The sequence below is a fragment of the Mus musculus genome, chromosome 10 (assembly GCF_000001635.26).
Source record: "Mus musculus strain C57BL/6J chromosome 10, GRCm38.p6 C57BL/6J".
Lineage (NCBI taxonomy): Eukaryota > Metazoa > Chordata > Mammalia > Rodentia > Muridae > Mus > Mus musculus.
The window spans coordinates 39,445,047-39,465,188 of record NC_000076.6 but is presented as its reverse complement, the minus strand read 5'-3'; the positions used below and the strand labels follow the sequence as shown (position 1 = coordinate 39,465,188).

At 46.2% G+C, this 20,142-nt stretch overlaps 1 protein-coding gene across 7 annotated transcripts in view; it reads right to left on the bottom strand.

Moving 5' to 3' along the window:
* Positions 1-20,142, bottom strand: part of Fyn (Fyn proto-oncogene) — a 195,639-nt gene that overhangs the window by 100,193 nt on the left and 75,304 nt on the right. For 4 of the 7 annotated variants that reach the window (XM_011243117.3, NM_001122893.1, NM_008054.2 and 1 more), the window contains one exon: positions 10,054-10,123. The exons of 2 other annotated variants lie outside the window; for them this stretch is intronic. Coding sequence is in view for 1 of the 5 variants with exons in the window: in XM_030244881.1 (XP_030100741.1) it covers positions 10,054-10,123; positions 10,454-10,489 (106 nt within the window). In the remaining 4 variants the exon portion in view is untranslated. Of the gene's footprint in view, positions 1-10,053; positions 10,124-10,453; positions 10,567-20,142 lie in introns of all 7 variants that reach the window. One more of the 7 variants, XM_030244881.1, reaches the window with a different exon arrangement.

The following is a 20,142-nucleotide window of genomic DNA, read 5'->3' as shown; positions in this document are numbered from 1 at the left end:
AAGAGTGATGGATGCAACTGGGTCCATGTGAGTGGTTCTTACACTCTTCTTAACTGGACCCAGTTCCCAGGACACCGACTGGGCACTGAGACATCTGCTATCCCCCTAGAGAGATTCAGAGACAGGCTCCAGGTCAAGGGCCACTTGAGTCAGATTTATCTGCCCAAAGCCTTCGCCATGTCCTTTCCCATTCCTCCTTCCTCAGCTAACCACTGGGATAGCAAGCAAAAGAGAAACATTTTTACTCAAGAGATAAACTAAACCTGGGAACCAAGAGACACTTGTCTAGAGTCAATGACAGTCTCTGGCTACTTGGGACAAATACAGCCACTAAAAAGACATTGTGAGATGAACAAGAGCTAGCCACCCAAGGAAATAAAGATGGGGTTAAGCCAGGACTAAGAAGAGTGTTGTGCCCGTGAGCACTGCTTTAGGGAAGGGCGGGTAAGGAGAAGGCCTTCCTTCCCATTGCTCTGATTCCACATCACCTCACACTACAGCAGTCTGAAGGGCAGGCTGCAGGCACTCTGGGAAGAGGAAAAGCCACATCAAGTTACAACCTCAAGGACACACCACTGAGGGAATCAGGAGAACCCATGCACAGCTCAGGACAGCAGCTGGGGTGGGTGCCACTCTTCCTTCAGCTGCTGCATGACCTCAGAAAATGCACTGCAGGTATATCCAATGTGTCACCGAGAGTGGTGGACGATATGGGTCTGGGCCCCAGGTAAGAACATGAGACAATCTTTTCCCTACGAAACTTAGGTTTTACAAATCAGTCTGTGTGGGGGTGATCACCATAGATTCAAGGTTTCTTAGTCCCAGTCTTTTGCCAGCCTCCTCTCCACACCGTGATTATGGTCTAATAGGTCACACAATGGAGTCAACAAAGAGCTGCATTTGACAGAAACAGAAGCTGACCTTTCTACTGCTTTAATATACAGTGGTATAGTATATAAAAACTGATTCAAAAGGAAAAGCTGGGGAGATGGCTTACTGAGACCTAAGTCAGGATCCCCCACGACCATACAAAAGCTGGGTACCATGACACACGTCTGTAACCCCAAAGCTGGGAAGTGTGACAAAGAGCCATTGGGCTTCCCAGGCTTGCTAGCCTAAGTAATGAGCAGGGAGAGACTCTATCTCAAAAGGTGAGGCGGAGAGAACAGAGAATAGCATCAATGCCAACCCTGGGCCTCCACATTTATACATGAAGAGTGCACCCCCACATACACGCATGCAATACATACAACACATACACACATACAATGACACAGAGTAGCAACAAAAGAGGGACATAAAACTGGGTGTGGTAGAGATGTCTGTAACCCATTACTCCACAGGCTGAGATTATAGGTTAAATCTCCCAATACCATCCCATCAAAGGAAGCATTTGTGACATTTAAGAATATGCAATACCTGGGGGTGGGGGAATGGGAGACTTTTGGGATAGCATTGGAAATGTAAATGAACAAAATACCTAATTAAAAAAAGAATATGCAATACCTATGTGTTCTATGTGTTCTCTGAGAAATTACTAGATAATAAATATTTAAGAATCTATTGATTAAGAAGGAATGAATTATCACATCAACTTGGTCTTGAAAAAAAAATGACATCAAGCACTTCTAAGAAAAAGAATCGTGTAAAGTCCCATGGAGAAAGCAGAGCTATGCTCTAGCACGCGCCAGCATTTCCAGGCTGTGGCCTCCCTGGCTGCCAGGTCAGAGGCAAACTGCTGAACGGGCAGTTATGGTCTCACGAAGCATCTCCCTGTAATTAGGGTGCCAGGGGAAATGGCACAAGGAGGAGAGAAGAATGTGGCCTCAGATTCGGGGGAGGTGAGAGCACTGATTAGGTTTCTCTGGGGAGATTTAAGTGAAAGACCAAGCTACTGTGACCTCGGCCTGCTATGGGGCCCAGGAATGCAGCCAGGAGTCACCATGAACACACCTGAAAGGTGACTCCTTCAAAGTGAGAGAAAGACACAAAGTGAGAGAAAGACACAGAGTTCCAAAGGTGTAGTCTAAAGGTTTCATGGCACACAACATTTTGGGTATACATTGGGTTAGAGAAGACATGTTACAAGCACCAAGTTTACTGGTGTTGAGACAATGATTCAGTCTGCACTAGTGAGTTCAAGCCAGTGGAGGGAGCATGGCGGCTGGAAGGCTCAGGTGGTTTGAGTAAACACTGTAAGCCAGGAGGTGACCTGCCAGGGAACATGTTCTGGTTGCTACTGGAGAGCAGGCAATTTTCCCTTCAGGAAGCAGGAGAAGTAATGCCAAGAGATTCAAGATGATCAAGTGTAACTGGCAGGGAGCTGCGGCTCTGCGCCTAGAGTGGTTAATCTGTTAACCGGGAGAAGGGTGGAGTTCTCACACACGAAGGAAGGTGACGGAAGCTCTCAGTCTGCACTGCTGCTGCTGCCCTCCAAACCAGCGCAACTCTAGAGAAAGCAGGCTGGACCTCACGAGTGCTGTCCGCAGCCAGGCCCCTCCTGGAAGCTGTTTCTGTGCTCACTCTGCTTTAGTTCTTCCTGAGTACAGGCTACAGAGTTCCCTATGCTGTGTACACACTGATACACACGGAAGACAAGTGAGCACAAAATGGGCAAATACAGGACAGCTTGAAAAGGAAAATCCTATGATACTCAGAGGGAAGTGCCATTTAAAGGAGACATAAGAAATATCTACTTCTGTGCTTTTAATCAACTAATCAGAACTCTAAGGCTTTGATTTAAGGAAATCCAATGCCTTGGAGTATTAAATAATCCAGTTAAATAATGCTTTTGTAGCCTGTAAATCACGGCAGTGATACAGTTTTACTGCAGGATAACAGTTCCTTAGGCAGAGAAGAACCTGTGAGGAGCAAACACTCAAAGGACAAAGGAGCATCCAGTTCCTAAACACGGCCCCGCCATCAGGCCGCCTCAGCCAGCAGCAGTGCTGGGCCCAACTTCACACCAACAGCCGACTGCTGATGAATACCTAAGTCAGGACAGGGCACGCCCAGACCCAGACTTCCAGCTGCTCATCTGAACTCTAACACCATCTGCTCCTTTCAAAAGTGAGGGTCTTGCATCTCCCCAGCAGTTTGGGGACCTTCCCAGACTGGCAGCATCTGCAGCCTGAGGCAGGTACTGCACAATGGGAAACAGCCAGTGGAGATCTTGGGCATGGAGCCATGATGGAGAGAAGTGGCTTGATGTGAGCCCCACTTCACTGGCTGTGTGACCTTTGCAAGTTACATCAGTCATCTGAAGTGTGTAAGAAACAAGCAAAAGAAATCCTACATGCAAGGAGGCCATGAGACACTAGGTTATAAGAAGCGCTCTGCAGAAGTTACCCCTTTTGATCCCTAAAGGCAAGAGAGAAAATGTGTAGTACAATCTGCTATTACAATAAAATCTAGCTGACTACCACAAAAATCAAACATATGAAGATGTGTATCATATGGTACAGAGAATTCAAGACAAGAGAGAGCAAAAACTATCAGGTAGTCTTCCAAAAATAACTAGGATCCAGGCAAAGCTCATGCAGACACCAGACACAACCAGACGAGAGAAGGTTTCGTCACAGCCCCAAGGAAGGAAAACAAGCTGACATTACCTGCCCTGTGGTGTGGCATCATATTAGACACAAGGCATCGCTTACGATGCATTCTTCCTGAAAACAGTTTAATCTCTATTTTCACAGATTCATACTTAGAACCAGAACACAGAGATGCTTTTCTAGATGTCGCAGAACACACACACACACACACACACACACACACACACACACGCACGCGCACGCGCACACACTTACCCCTTTATATGTAACTGAAAGAGAATAAAGCAGACATATTACACATAGAACAAACGGTAACTTTAAGTAAACTGAGAGGTGTCTGTGTCATTGCTTACTCTCCTGACCAGTAGTTTTGACATTTTTCAAAAATACAAAGTTTGGGTGCTGGAGAGATGGCCCAGCAGTTAAGAGCATGCATTGCTCTTCCAGAGGACCTGGGTTCTGTCCCTGGCACCCACATCAATTGGTTCACAACCACTTGTAACTTGAGCTGCTCCAGGGCATCCTACATCTCTGTACACCTGCACTTAGGTAACATAAACCCCATACAGTCACAGAAAAATACACAGTTAAATAAAGTAAAAATAAAATAAAATATTAAAAGTTAGTGAAGGAAGGCAGAAAGAAAATAAAACAACTACTACTGCCACCTCCAAACACAGAAGGTAGTGGTGGTGAGCAGGTACCATCCCACCGGAGCATCTGTGTGGACATCTTCCCTCCATACACTCTCTTCAGTATTTCACTTTACTGCTTTAACGAATCTGGTGCATACTCATTCAAGCTGGCTTGCCATTGTTTCAGCTTCTTTGCTGGCTGACACCCAAACTGAACTTTACACAGATCTCTGTCAGCAGGCTGTGTTAATCCTCCAGGCAGGATGAAGCCTCAGGGCAAATCTACAACTCAGGATGGGACACCCATCAGAGATGCTGATATCTCTATTAGAATGAGTTCTTAAAGTTTTATTTTTTTTTAATTCTCTCTGTGTGTGTGTGTGTGTGTGTGTGTGTGTGTCTGTTTGTCTGTCTATTCTTGGAGGCTGGGGCTGCAGCTGGTTGTCAGCTCACCAAGAAGGATGTTAGTAACAGAACTTGGGGCCTCAGGAAGAGCAAAGAAACATTTAACCACTGAGCCATCTTTCTAACCCTATCAGGATGGTTTCCGGTTGGTAAGATTTGATAAAAGTCTATGGCCAGAGCATCTTACCGGACTCATCTTTCTCTCAAAGAGAAGGGTCTCATTTTCCTGTGCTGGGCAGGTACAGGGGACTGATTAGCCACTCCATGGCGTGTCAGCGAACCTGTTCCAGGAACAGCACGCTGTGCTGAGTTCTGGTGCATAGCGCAACATCACCCCATCTGCAGAACAGCCGCCTGAACCCCATGTCTAGAGTTCCCAGTGAAGCAGCAGTGAGGACTTAGATGCCTTCAACCCAATCATGAGTGTGCAACTGGCTCCACTTGTGTTCATTGCTCACCTAGCCCTGCCTCTCAGCATGGTGCTATAGGTGCTGTGGCAGCAGAGCCTTGTCTTTCACAGGCTCTGAAGGCTAACTGGCATCCCCACGCCACTCCCTATCAACAATGCCTCTAATTCTTCCGAGGACAACAAACACTCCCACACATTACAAATGCCCTGCCTTACACAGGCAAATTCAGGAGCCTCCGACTTTGCCTGGTGACTTGACTCCATCATCTAAGAACTAGCTTGGGAGGATCAAATGCATTGCAACCCTTTATAAACTTTGGAGGAGCAGCCCGAGTGACATCTGGATACGCAGCCTCCCCAGCACAGCTGAGACAGGGCTGGCCACTTGTGTCCCGGTCTTTTCTAACATACATGACAGCTTCTGACTCTGAAAATACTTCCCCTAAGTCAGTGAGCAGTTGGGGCTTCTACACGTCGCTACAGATTAAAGCCACACTGTGGCGTGAGTGCTGGAGTGAGGGCAGATGGCAAAGCCATGGGCAGGTCCTGGAGCAGCTTCACGGAAACTGGTTCAGGATGCAGCCAAAACTGTCCTGGAGAGAAAATGGCACCTGTCTTGTGAGCAAGTGATAAAAAGATGGCCATGGTGGCCTCGGCTATCAGGATTACACAACAAGGCAGAAGATGGCCCGCCCCTCCCGTATACAGGCTGGGCTTCAAACTTTAGACATCTCCTTACACATCTGAAAGGGAACCTTGGAGGCTGTGCCAGACCACCACACACAACAGTCTCTTGAAGTGTAAGCTGCGAGCCAAAGCTGAGGCGGGGCAGGGATTCTCCGTTCCGTGCCTCCAACCTTCTACAGAGCCTCTTAGCAGGACATATCCACCGAGAGACAAGCTGGCCCTGGTCCCTTTCCAGAAACTCCTCTGATAAAAGGCTGCCCCCACCCTCCTCAGGGTTCATGCTTGCTCTCCTCTGGCCTTCATGACTCAGGATGTAAGTGAAGCGCCTCTGTCCTCAGGACTGGTCAGTGCTTGGGGCTGCAGAGCTTTGTCTGCATGTCTCTGCTTCTCCACACCATTTAAATGACAAGCTGATTTCCTTATGCAATGTGGTTTCTCCCTTTATCAATCATTTTTAATTAGGCCTGGAAAATGCTGACTGGGCAGAAATACCCAGCTTCTCCTTTAAGGCTGGGAACCTTCTGTACAGGCAGAGCAATGAGGCCACGAAAGGCTGTGGACAGGAGGCGGAGCTCATCAGAGTCATGTGTCTAGAAGAAGAGAGAAAGCAGATGCTCACTGCAGATCACAGGCCACCAGGGCAGGACAATGATGTTCTGGTGTGACCCATGGCAGGGGTCTGGACCTGAAGCCATACAGACACTTGTCCCATGTAAAGCACAGTGTCTTTTACAGCCTCTCTCAACCATTTATCTTGGACACTTCTGTACACTGCTCCAAGATCTCTTCATCTTAAAGACAAGAACTGACAACAAAGAGTCCCCACATCCCTGGGCCTGGCCATCTGAAGCAAGGCTTTCTTGTCTGCCTTTGTTGAACACATTTCCACCTCATTCATGAGAGAGCAAAAAATACAAGAAAGGAATCAAGGATCATAAAGGCGAAAGAACATCACAGCAGAGCTTTCGTAAGAACATATTTATGTCCTCAGCATATGCCACGCCCTTTCTGGCCTGGAAGCTGGGTGAGTGTAACCTAAAATACACCACACAAAAAGCACAGTTACCCTCCCAAAATAGGCCCATAATTAAGTAAAGTCTTTTCAAGAGAATTGTTCTGCATCACAGTTTGACATATGTTGCTTTAATCTCCCAGCTTCAGCAAATGCAGCCATATTGGGCTACAGAAGTGCTTAGCAATCCACACTTAAGCCAGACTGTGGTGTCATGGCAAGTGGGTACAAATAAACAGCCCCGTGTCTCAAAATACTTGATCTCAATCAACTGTACCGAGACCTGTCCCCTCTCTCAGCACACCTTCATCCCCCAGAATCACTATCCATCCTTGACTCAAAATGAAGGACCAGCCCAGATGGCGACACCATTTCAACTAAAGACAAACTCAGCTGAGGAAGCTGGGGCCTGCAGCAGGAGACTGCCTCTTCTCTGCAGATGCTGAGGCCTGGCTGTGAGAACCTCTCTTCTCTTGTGGCCCATCATTCAGAAGGATCTGTCTGTCTGAATTCATTTACATCTGCTTTTCTTGGAGCCAGGGGTAATGAAGGAGGCTGGTTCTTGAGAGCCATCTCAGGCCTGTGTATTCTGAGCCCTTTTCAGGTGTATGTGTGTGTAGTTAGATATTAAAGTATTGTAAAATCTAAACTCTCAAAACAGGCACTTTCAGTATTTTTACTGGCTCTATCATCAGTTTCTCAGTTTCAGTACCACTGACATCTGAGGTCATTTGTGGGGTGTGTGCACATGTGTAGTTCTAATACTGCAGGGCATTTAGCAGCATCCTTGACATCACCAAACACCGCCTGGAAGGCGCACTGACCTCAGATGAGAACCACTGTTTTTATTCCTCATTGCATTTATCTTTCACGATGATATGGCCTAAAGGAGAGGGAGAATCTTGGCCATCTCAAAATATTCACAAGCTGTAGCTTTAAGAGTCTTACATTTCTTGAGTCATAACGAGGAATGAGAATCTGGGAAACGCTTGCGCCTCAGAGATTCGTCCACAGCAGTCTGCCCACGGCCTCAGCTGAGAGTGCCAAGACTGTTTCACCCGGACGGGGAAGGTGGATTTGCTACGCTGCCCTCCTTTCTCCATTCTCAGAAGCCCACAAAACAGACCACCTGCATGACCCATCAGTGGGCTCAGTCCTGAGAGTGATGGGTGGGACGGAGTTTAGGGCTAGGTGTCTACTAACATCTACACAGCAAGGCATTCCAGCCAGATCCTGACAGGCGTAGTGCTTCAGTGCTGGGCAGGTGCACAGGGAGGAACTGTAAGGCAGGAGCCTCTGCTAAGAGCTTCATGGGATGGGGTGTGACATGGACATAACAAGAGGGAAGGAAGACGGGGGGCGGGGGGTTGTTTAGTTCAGAGGACAGGGGGTGACAGAAGGAGGAGATCATCTAAACATGGTAGACAAGTGTGTGGGACACCAACATAACCTATCTAAGATCGGCAGGTGGCGTAGTGGGCACTTAAGCATTTGTCACATTACCTCCGTGTGACAGGCACTGTGGGACTCAGCCTAAGTCCCCATCCCACATGCAGTTCACTCTCCACCATCACACTTTAACAAGCTGAGATAACTGTCTTCTACAACTCACTCTTTCCATCTTTCATTCCCACAGAAGAAAACCCAGTCTCCTTACAGTACAGTTCTGTGGGTTTCCACAAAAGCCCACAGTTGTAGAAATAACACCACGATTAAGATATGGAACAATTTGGTCACTCTTCTCAAACAATTTCCTAGTGTCCCCTAATTGTTTATTATGTTATTTTCTATTAAGACAAACCATCTGGGCTCAGCACAATGAGTCAATGCATGTACACAGTGTCTGACAATCAAATCAGAATGAGCATTCTCACCTCCCAAAAGTAAGTATTGCTACAGGCTTGGGACCGTTATATCCCTAGTTATTTCTGAAATAAATCCTGTATTGTACTAATTAAACTTGCCGAGTGGGCTATTCCCTCCAGTGGCAATGTTAGACCTCCCAGTGAGCTGCCCGGGCAAGTTCCTCTTTATCTCTGAGAAGACTTGAAGCCTCTGGTTAAAATGTTGCTGAAGACACTTTCTGGCTCTTTAGAGATTATTGTAGAGACCTCCTGAGGCCACGTCCATGTCCTTGTCCCACAGATGAGACATGTGGCTTTAATATCAGCACTCTGTACAGCAGCAACAAGGCTGGTTCTCTCCCAAACACAGGTAAGCCAAACTGTTAGTTCAATAATCGATGTCGGCAAAGGCACATAACCACGGCACGTAACCACGGTAAAATCAAAAGGAAGGGTTGGAAATAAAAGCCCATATGAGCCAAACATATCGTGCACCTCGCTCTGTCCCTTCTCACTGACATGAATGAAAATAGTATCAGAACTTAACCAAAAGCTGGAAGGATGTGACCTCACTCGACTGTAACCGTGGCAGGAAGGTAGGCTGAGCTAGCAGTGCTTGTCTGACAGTGGCTTCCTTGGGTTCTAGAAGGAGGCCCAAGTAACAGCCGCTCTCCCTTACCTCCTCCCATGCCCCATCTCCGGGCTCATTATGGAGAAAATGACAGAGAAGCTGCTGTGGTAGCTAGTCACTGGGAAGTGACATGTCCCATTTCTCAAGTCTTCCTGCTGAAAACATGCACCTTCTGAGTGGCTTATCTTCAGAGGCAAATGTCCCCAACAAGGAGTCTGTCGGAAAACATGGCTGCTGTGGAGCACCTACTGTGCACCAGCATGACTCGGCTCACTAAAGGCCTCCGTTTACAGAAGAGCTCGAGACTCTGAGGGTTATTGTAAAGCAACAATGAGTACAGAGATTTAACCTAGGTCCCCTGACTACAGCCTGCCCTCCACACCACCAGCTGTCAGGACAGTTCTCTGCCTCCCAAGCTTCTGCTCCAGCCTGGGGCAGCTTCCAGGAAGAGTTGCTGCTTACTTTTTTTTTTTTTTTTTTCACTTCCCATTCTTCAAGCAGGTAGCTTCTCTCTCTGTCAACATGCAGGCCGTTTGGACTCCTGGCTTTGGAAACACTATCCCTCTCGCCTGTGCATTTGTTGCTCCTGTTACACAGCTGGCTTAGAGCATGAACTAAATTGACAATGGTGACCTGGGCCCTTATTTTGAGCTTCCCCAGATCTAGACTTTTATAAAATCCCATATCACTTAATAACGTTAGTTTTAACAAGAAAAATGGCATATTGTCAGAAAACACCAATTTAGTGACACATTTACTTAAAAACGTTCATTTGAGGTTTAGAGCAGGTTTGAAAGATACCTGGGCAGTGCAGGGCACCTCTCGGTGGCACCATTTTACACTAAATGTGTTAGAAATAAATGGAACAACACTTACCCAAATTTCCACCAACTATCACAAACTTTATATACACCACATGTCTTCGAAACCAGCGGTCGGACTGACTCTGAAAAAACAATGCAGATAGACTCCTTATTTACAATCTGTTTCAATGTGCCCAGGGCTTGCTCTCTTTGTTCCTCTTCACCTACCGATCGATCGATTGGGGCACCCATCCATGCAGCAAACTCCCCACCACCTGTTCCTTTGCTTTGTTTGCCCAGAAAAATGAAACCAATTTATGAATTATCTTAGCGTACACTAATAAGAAAAAAATACAAACCTGTGAGCAGTTGAATCAGTGAGAAACTATGCTTACAAATCCGAGAATCTCCAATCCTTTAAAGCGACCGAAAGCAAGAGAACAATGGACAATACCTAAGATTAAACTCCTCACCTTTCCCCCTGGGCTAATTCCTCTCCTCTTTATCATAGCTCTTCCTTCTGCCTAGTTCTGGGAGGTCGAAGGCTACTTTTCTCTCTCCTCTTCAGTAAATCTTATTTTCTTGTCTGTAACATAGGACCTGTGTTAGGCACTTTCCAGGGTCATCATTACTGTATTAACTCAGTCACACACGGGACACGGGGAGGCTGAGAACAGCAGCAGCTACTAGGAGCTGAGCACACATAAGCTTTGCCCATCTCGCTCCTCACTGCCCCATCTAACATGGCTTCTCACCTCTCCTGCACACCAGGCCCCAGACCTACTGCTGAGCTGTACCCAGGCTGGGATTTCTCTCCTGACATTCTATCTGGTCTGCGTCATGCCTTGCTTACAGAAAACCCATGCCCGGCCTTCACTGCCTCCCTCCCACCCCCTCCACTCACTCTCCTGGCTCTGCAAAGCATTTTCCCCGAACACCTTTTTCAGGGACTCTTCTTGTTACCCACACGTTTCCGCATGAGATAATGTCAGCCTGGGCTCATGCCTGTCCAGGCTTTATTTCTGCATGTTCTCAAGCAGGTGGGGCCTTGACAAGTGCCTTCCCAGGCTCTTCCCATCCCATCCATAACAGTAGAAGGCCCCAGGTATTTTCTTAGGCAGGAGCTCTTTGCCCTTCTGGACTATCTAGGCCAGTCTATAGCGTTTCTCAGAATTCTAAATGAAATTTTTGTTGGTGTTACTGTTAGTTCAATTTTTTTTTTCTTTTTTTAAGACAGGGTTTCTCTGTGTAGCCCTGGCTGTCCTGGAACTCAGAAGTCCGCCTGCCTCTGCCTCCCAAGTGCTGGAATTAAAGGTGTGCACCAATTTTTTAAAGAATAATATCTTTAAGTACTTCAAATTAACATGTGAAATTCACAGTTTAAAAGGAGGAAACTGCATCCATATTCAGTTATCAAAATATTTAACAGCTACATAGTGAGACTGTGTCTCAAATAAATAAATAGATAGATAAATTTGAGATTGATTTCCTTCGATAGTTCAATGATTTTCTGCAAAAATCTAAAGTAAATGCCATTTTTAGGAATCCTTAAATGAAGTCGTATTTTAGGATGTCCTTAATTGTAACATAACATAAAAACATTTATGAATCTACTCATATTCTATTCTATACAGAGCTAAATCTATTACATAATAAAGGAAATGCCCCAGTAAAGGAAAATGGAGAGTAGATTCCTGCCTGCTAGACTGGGGCCCTGACCCGTTAACTCCAGCCATGGCCCCAGTCCTTGCAGCCAAGAGTACCAGATTCAGGCCTCTCCTCACTCTCGTTATCTCATCATCTTCCATTGTTTCATTGATCTTCCTAGTTTGGGAGAGTCACATTATTTCTACCTCTTTATTCCTGGTTTACTAATACCCTCCCCTATCACCGGCACAGTAAGGGAAGCAGTCATCAATACTATCTGAATCAATCAGTGATTAAGTACACTGATTGTACAAGCTTGGCTAATATTAATATTAGCTCATCTCTTTGGCAGCATATGAGGTCCTAAAAGTGTAGATGGACATCTCAACATTCTATATTTAGATTATAAATGACCGAAGTTAGGCAACAAAATGTTCTCTTCTTTTTAGAGAGTGGATCTTCATGTGTGCTGATGACTGACAGGGCTCTGGGAACAGGCCAGCTGTTCAAGTATTTACTGACAAGTAACACCCTGGATGCCTACATGGGCATACGTGATAAGTATGGCCCCTGCGTCTCTAGAGCATCAAGTCCAGCAACCTCCCTTAGCTGGTCCAGAGCAGCCAGGAATCTCTCCATCTCCCAGGGTCGTGCATAGTATAGAATGGTGAACCATGTTGGCCAGGCCAGTTAGCAGCACTTGGAAACTAGACCAAGATCCAACTTCCTGTCAATCAAGCAGACCTGACCCTGTGGTGCTGCGGCAGGTCGACTGAAGAACTAGCCCCAGGAGTGATGTCTCTGCATATGAAACCAGAGGTGACAACTTCAGGTAGGTCAACTTAGTATCTGGCTACATCTTTTATTCCAAGCTCTGCGGCATCTATGATGAATCAGGGTCATGGTAGACAGGGTTTGTCCATATCCTTTTTATCCAAGCAGCTTTGTCAAGGGGTGACCGGGTATCTTTTGCCAAAAGCAAACAAAAAACAGGATAGCTATCCCTTTTCAAAGTGAAGAAAGCCTAATGATTTCCTCCAATGAGCATCAGTAACCAGGGCACAGTGACCAACTGTTTGGGCAGAAATTTACCACTGGCAGCATTTTCCACATCTAACATCATGTCAAGTGACTCTCAGGCCATGTGGCAGTGTGTTCTTCCTCTCCAGTAACTCCCAAGGCTGAGCTATTTATCTACTGTAGGAACGAGCGCTGGACCTAGCACATAACTCTTTTATACTACAGCACATTTATCGCCATCTCATTAGGATTTGGATATATGCTTTTAGTTACCAGTAGAAACAACTAACGCATAACAAAGAGTGGTTTGTCTTCTGCATCTTTGTGCAGTCGTGAAGGAGTAATGCTGATTTTGTGGGCACTCCCACACAACAGTGCATAGCCCCCTTTGTACTCTCTGTTTCTAGGGAACACCAAGGCTGTGCATGACATCTGAACACACTATGAACAGGGATGGTTCTCATCAATGCAGGGTTATGCTCAATTTCTTCTTCCTAAGGGAGCCCTCGCATACACTTCCCCAGCCACCGTGCCTTAAGAGCAGGGCAACAGTCCCTGAAGGGGAGCCATCAGGATGGTTTAGGGCTTTGCAGGACACTAGCCCACTGACAGGACCTTTCACAGGAGTTGTCAAACCAAGCTTTCCCAGGTGACTGCTGTGAATACTCTGTGTATACTCAGGGTGGAGACCCCCAGACTCTTGCCAGTGACCGAGTCAACAATAAACTTACAGGTCAACATAAGCCAACGAGACAGAAGAGTTTACTTACTGGGAGCTTCCTGCTCTTCTGGGAGGATCTCTTTTGTCCGGTGTGTGTGTGTGTGTGTGTGTGTGTGTGTGTGTTTGTGTGTGTGTGTGTGTGTGTGTGTGTGTGTGTGTGTGTGTGTGAGTGATATGCCTGGGACGTTCACAGCTCTGCTGCTGTAGCCTGGGGATGCATGCTGCTGGTCCTGGAGCTAGGGAGAGCACAGGGAAGCAAGCTCAGTGTAGATGAGCCCAGCACCTCTGAGTTCCCATGCACTCCTCACTGCTTAGGTCTCCGTGAGTGGAGGAGCTCTCAATCCTGAGTAAGGTTATAAATGAGAGAGAGTGGCAAGGCCCTGGTCACGCCCCTTTCTGAGGAGTCCAACTCTGCAGAGCTTCATTCTGTTCAGGGAACTGACCCAGCAGTGCCCTGGTTACGGTGACCGTCTCGTGTCTGCATTTCCAGAAGCTTCCAACTCAGCTGGACTCAATCTGCTAGCGGATATGCTGAGCACTTCCCAAATTATCTTAACCAGAGTGGCCACTGGTTGCCTTCCTGAGAAGTCACATGGATGTCATTTCCTGTAAAGACAATAGGAGACTAACTGCTCAGCCCCAGCCTCCAATAGGGAAGGTATGTAATTACTGAAGGGTAAATAAGGAAGAGCTTGGGGCTTCTGGATCTGCTCCAATTACTTGTGGGATCCGGTAGGTGGGTGGGTGGGTGGGTGGGTGGGTGGGTGGGTGGGTGGGCTCCCTGGTCTGGAAAAGATCTGAGGGCTGTATCCTCTGCAGGCATTTATACCCTTTCACATGTTGCTGGGTCTCAGTAAAGACCCAGATTTCTGAGGAAAGCAAGCAGACTGGCCATTACACAGAGCCACATGTGGCTTCAGTGTCATTTTGATTCCCATGTAGGAGTTGTGTATAGTTGTGGAGGTCGGGAGTGTCCCACAGACAACTCTGGTGTTTCCTTGCTTGTCAGCCCCATTGGGGAGAGGCCTATGCTGGGATTTACCTGATTCTGTGTCTGTTGTGGTGGCCTGCTGAGAACGAGTCTTCTGTCAGGCAGTGAGACGCTGCTATCTGCCTCCCTCACAGCTTCTGCCGCAGCTGCCCACCTCTCAGACCCTTTCTGCTTTCCCTTCCCTGCCCGCTTCCCTACTTCCAATTTCCCCAGTCCCAGCAGCATCCTGTGCCATCAATTCAAGCTGCCCTGCTGCCATTCTGGCTTGCGCCTCATCCGCTACCTTCAGCTGGAAGGCAGGACCTCTCCTTGGTCACTGCTGTGTCCCAGTGCTTGTGCAGATCCTGGCATGGGACTAAGAGAGTGTCTCACGGGAGCTCCTGCTACTTCCTGTCTCTGGCTTCTCTCCCGCCTTACTGTATATATGAATATTTAGGGCACAGGCTGCTTAGGTCCCAACTACAACCTGTCATCTGGGAAGGATTTATAGCCTAGACCCATACTTCAAAAGTGAGAAATGTTTTACTGTGGCTAAGAAGCTTGTGAGAGGCCTTCTAAGCAGAGGGCAGCAGAGATGGGCATTTTAGCCAGGCTGCTAACCCAGCGCTTTGGCTGCTATGTCAACACTCGTGCACACACGCACAACAGTCTCTCCAGGGAGCCTACTATGCAGTGAGCACTCAAAAATATTTGTTGACTGGCTGAATAAATGACTGGGTCTCAATGAACGTTGCAAGGGGTTGATCAGTTTGTCATATAGTGGAATGCTCTCCAAAAATACCGACAAGGAATGGGGGTTACGAAGCTGCCAGCCAGAAACCAGACTCTGTCCCACACGGTCACTGAGTCACGTCCATCCCGGACTGTTGAATCAATGACACTATTAGAAAGTCCATGACTACCAGGTATGATGACACACACCTGTAATCTCAAAACCTGGGAGGCTAAGGCAGGAGGATTACAAGATGATGCCAGCTTGGGCTACACATTGCTAGACCCTGTCTCAAGATAAAACAAAATCAGTGAATAAAAAACAAAACAAAACAAAACAAAAAACCAACCCAAGTACCTATTATTTATAAGGTTGAACACAAGCAAAGAATAAGGTCTGAGAGAGGTGGTGAGCCCTTCCCTGCCTTCTCCACTCCCCTGTGGCTACTGCTGTCATGTGTAGAGCTGGCATCTTTTGAGCACAGTAACAAGAGATTTAAAACTCAGCCCCAACTCCACCTCCTCAGCACAATATTCTCTGAAGACCTATAGCCAAATGGTCCAAAGATGAGAGCTCTGAGTGGTCCACTGACACACTGAACAAGCACCATACAAACAAAGCTTCACCCACCGCCAGAGCCAGGACGGTTTGCTAGTGAACCATACCCACTCTGAGTGACTGCAGACTTCCCTCCTCCTTTTGGGTGGAGTCGGGGGCTGACTAACAGGGTACTCTGGGAAGGCCTCACTGACCTATGGGCTAGCCCCGCCTGCCAATTCTGCTTTCCCTCCAGAAAGCTATATGGCCTCAAGCAAGGCTGTGGTTTTATGATTTGCTGGAGTAGAAGCAAACAGCAAAGGGAGGAGGGGGAGGAAGGGGAGGAAGGGGAGGAAGGGGAAGAGGAAGATGAAGATGAGGAAGACAGAGTGGAGAACAGCATAGGAGGTACTAGGCCAGCAGGAAGGAAGTACTGACCAAACACAGACTAAGGGAATGTCAAAGTCAAACTTCAAAAGCTGGCTGCTCCTTTTATTTTGAGCACTAGGAAGACACTGCAGAGGCTCACTTGTGTGCAAGGAAAGCACGGGCAGGGCAGAGGTTCACTGTGTGCAAGGCATCCCAGAACCAGCCAAGAGTTCATTCTTGGCTCCTAAGAGGCTAAGTGTAGATTCCTGAGATTGTGGCTCTGAAATTAGATTGGGGGCTCATGGGCACTGAGGCATGGACTGTAGGCAAATGGGTAGCTGAGCCTAGGGGGTGCAATTGCCACCACCAAAGCAACGTCCCAGCAATACCATTACCAACATAAGTTCATATCTTTATTATTACTACAATGAAACCTATAAATCAAGGGTACCCCACTCATTTGGGATTGTCACTAGAACAGTGAGTTGACTGTCTAGTGTGGGGTTGACTCTGAGCCTCTAACTCATTAAGATGAACTCATTAGGATTAGTGCCATAATCCTATCTTTCTGCCCAGTTGTGAAATCACCTCAGGCAGCAGATAGAGTGAGAAAACAAAGCAAATACTGTTTTTTATAGCAAACATGAATTGTTTCTGAGTTGCCCATTTATGTAAGGCTGTTTCTAGGACCTGCAATCTAGTCTGGATTAGAAACACTGCATTGCTGTGATGCCCACCTCCCACCCCGGCTCCCAGTCTAACCCGAGGGCTCCAGGCAAGGCTGGGGAAATGCACTTCTGTGTAATTTTACTTCTAGCCCAGAAGGCAGGTTAACAGTGAATCACACAAACCTGAGATGTAGGCCTTGACTGCATCAAGCTTGAGAATGGACAAGATTGCTAAAGAGTGTCTTAGCATTTAAAAATTAGTTTTTAGTACCAGAACCCAGAGTGTTTCTCACATACCCAGTGTACACACACACACACACACACTAACACACACACACACACACCTTTATATAGAGTCGCATGGTCAAATTTACTCATACACACTCATAAATACACACAAACATGCACACTCACATACATGCGCACACAACACACACACATTCAGCTTAACATGTACACACATACTTGTATGTATAGGCACTCATAAATGCACACCCATGCTCACACGTACACTTCTAAGGCTTATACTAACTTGTCATTATGAGGCAGAAGTGCAGCAGGCCAGGTTTCTTTAGATCCCATCTGCCAGGCCCAGCGTGCTAAGGGCACTGACAATTAGGGCTCTGCTTCCTCCTTGAGCCAGTACCCAAGTCTTAGCCTTGAATCTCAGAGCCCAGGTTAAGGTTCTTAGTTACAGCACTGATGAGCCAACATCTTGTCAAATTTATCCAGAACCTGTTTTTACCACCCCTGAGGACACAGTGTTTTAAACCAACACACCTCCCATAAAACAGGATTTCTCTGGTGTTCATTTTATTTGCCCAGCTCTGGTCTGGAGTCAGGGAGACTGATTTAAGTGCAGTTAAGCTTAGTAAACTTGGAGAAAATCCTTAATGACTGAATACAAAGAAGAAAATGCCCTTCTCTCCCTTGTGCTGTTAACAAACCTCCATCAAAAGACAGCCCATTCCCAGCACCAGGAGATGGCTCTGTGGCTCAGGAGCTCGCTGCTCAACCCCGGACTGAAGGACTGTGGTACATGGACTTGTAGACATCAATTCTCTCACAAATTCAATCTTTAATTTTAAATAAAAAGATAACTAGTGCCCCCCCCCGAAAGTAATCAGTAAATAGAAATTATCAGGAAATGTAAAGGACAAAAAGCAAGAAAAAGTCTGAAAAAGCAAACAAGGCTTTATCAGATATGGATATTCTCTATAAAAACCATGGTACAGGAGAGCCAGACCAATAGAACACAACAGTCCAAGACAGACAGACACCGAGTCAATGTAGGCATGACTGAATGTCAGCACATAGTTCCGAGTTCACCGAAGGAATTAAGTTGAATTGTACCTTCCCAAAAGATATGCTGAAGTCCTGACCTACAAGGACTTCACAAAGTGGCCTTAATTGGAAATTACATCTACACCTCCCTTGTAGATATAGAGACGAAGTTACGTAGAGTAACAGTGAGAGCTGGAGCCAGCGGGATTTATTTATTTATTTATTTTACCTAAAACAAGAAGAGACACAAGGAGACCCCAGAGAAGATGATCACGTGCTAAGGAAGAAAGACAAGGACCAGAGCAATGCAGCTGGAAACCAAGAACTGCCTGTCCCCAGCAGCCAGCAGAGGACTCTCCCTGCCAAGCCTGAGCGCTGGCTCTGGCCTCCAGAGGACATGTCTGAGAGGATCCATTTCTGTTGCTCAGGCCATAGGTCTGGTTGTCCCTGTTACAACAGTCCCAGGAAGGGAGTACACATAACATCAGTATCTTGAAGAAGACTGTATGAAAATTAGTTCTAGGGGCTAGAGAGATGGCTCAGCAGTTAAGAGCCCTGACTGCTCTAAAGAGGTCCTGAGTTCAATTCCCAGCAACCACATGGTGGCTTACAACTATCTGTAATAGGATCTGATGCCCTCTCCTGGTGTGTGTGAAGACAGTGACAGTGTACTCATATACCTAAAATAAATAATTAAGTCTCTAAAAGAAAAAGAAAATTAGTTCTAGATGAATGGCAGAATTAAGAAAAAAAATCAAAAAAAGGGGTTTCAGAAAACAACACCTTCACATTTTTCAACAGGCAAAGTTTTAAACCAGAACACACAAAAAACATACTGGGCAAAAAGGAAAATATCATAATTTGAATTATAGTGAAATTAAGAATCCCTTTATGAAATGACATCATCAGAATCAGAAGACGAGGAAGAGGTAGTAATAGTGCAGCTATCTGACAGCTAAGTCTACACATCGCTGAAGAAAACCCAAGGAAACGGGCAAAGAGTTGAGAAGGAAAACATGGGAAACAGCCAACACACTTCAAATATTTTAGTTTAACCATAAAAGGAAAGCAAATTAAGATCACGACAGCAACAGGCCCTGCTCAGACCGGCTGATGTAACCAGGACAGGCACAAGGAAAGGCCGGTGAGGAAATAGTGTTTGTTCACAGGCAGTCTTCTTGTTCACTGCAGGTGCGCATGCTCAGAGAGTGAACAGACACATCTCAGGACTTTGACCCCCAGGAGTACATACGTCCTGCAGAATACTGCATTTGCTTGCCCACTGAGGGCACTAGCAATAGTTTCACACTGGGGACAACGTAAAAGTCCTTCTGTGGTACAGCTGAATGAGTTCTGACATACAACGTGGGTCATACGGCCGCGGGAATGGATGATCTCCAGCTTTAACAAGGGCATGGGTAGCCGGGCGTGGTGGCGCACGCCTTTAATCCCAGCACTTGGGAGGCAGAGGCAGGCGGATTTCTGAGTTCGAGGCCAGCCTGGTCTACAAAGTGAGTTCCAGGACAGCCAGGGCTACACAGAGAAACCCTGTCTCGAAAAACAAAAAAAAAAAAAAAAAACAAAACAAAAAAACAAACAAAAAAAAAAAACACCAAGGACTTGTGCTATTCATGGAAGTGTTCTGATAGATAAAGCCCAACCTTTATTATTTAAGAACACCATTCCTAACTGCACTTGGTGGGCGTTCTCTGCTGAAGACCACAGGGGCCTAGGAGTTTCCAGTATTTGAGTTCATTCCTTTTCCACCTGGCTGCTGCTAACAGGTGAGCTCTCCTGAAAAATTCCTCCTCAATGTGCTTAATGACTTTTGCATTTTTTATGCAAGAATGCTAAACTTCCATTAAAAAAAAAAAAAACTAGTACTCCTGGCATTATCCCAAGGAAATCAGAAACAAAAACAGAACTTTCCTAAGTGCTGAAAGCTAAGCAACACTGCAAATTAATTTAAACAAGATAAGATAATTCAAAGATTTATAGTGCTAAAAGCTTCAAAGTGGCATTTCATTAAATTAGGGGTTTTATTCACTTAAGATGATTATCAAGGTGCAGACATTTCATACTGCATGTTCAGATGGTGCACAGCAGACAGTTTCAGTACAGTAACACAGCTATTTTAATTTTATCTTAATTGATAATTTTAAGTAAAATTTGGCTATTCAAGGCAAACTTCATGCACATCAAAAATATTTTCT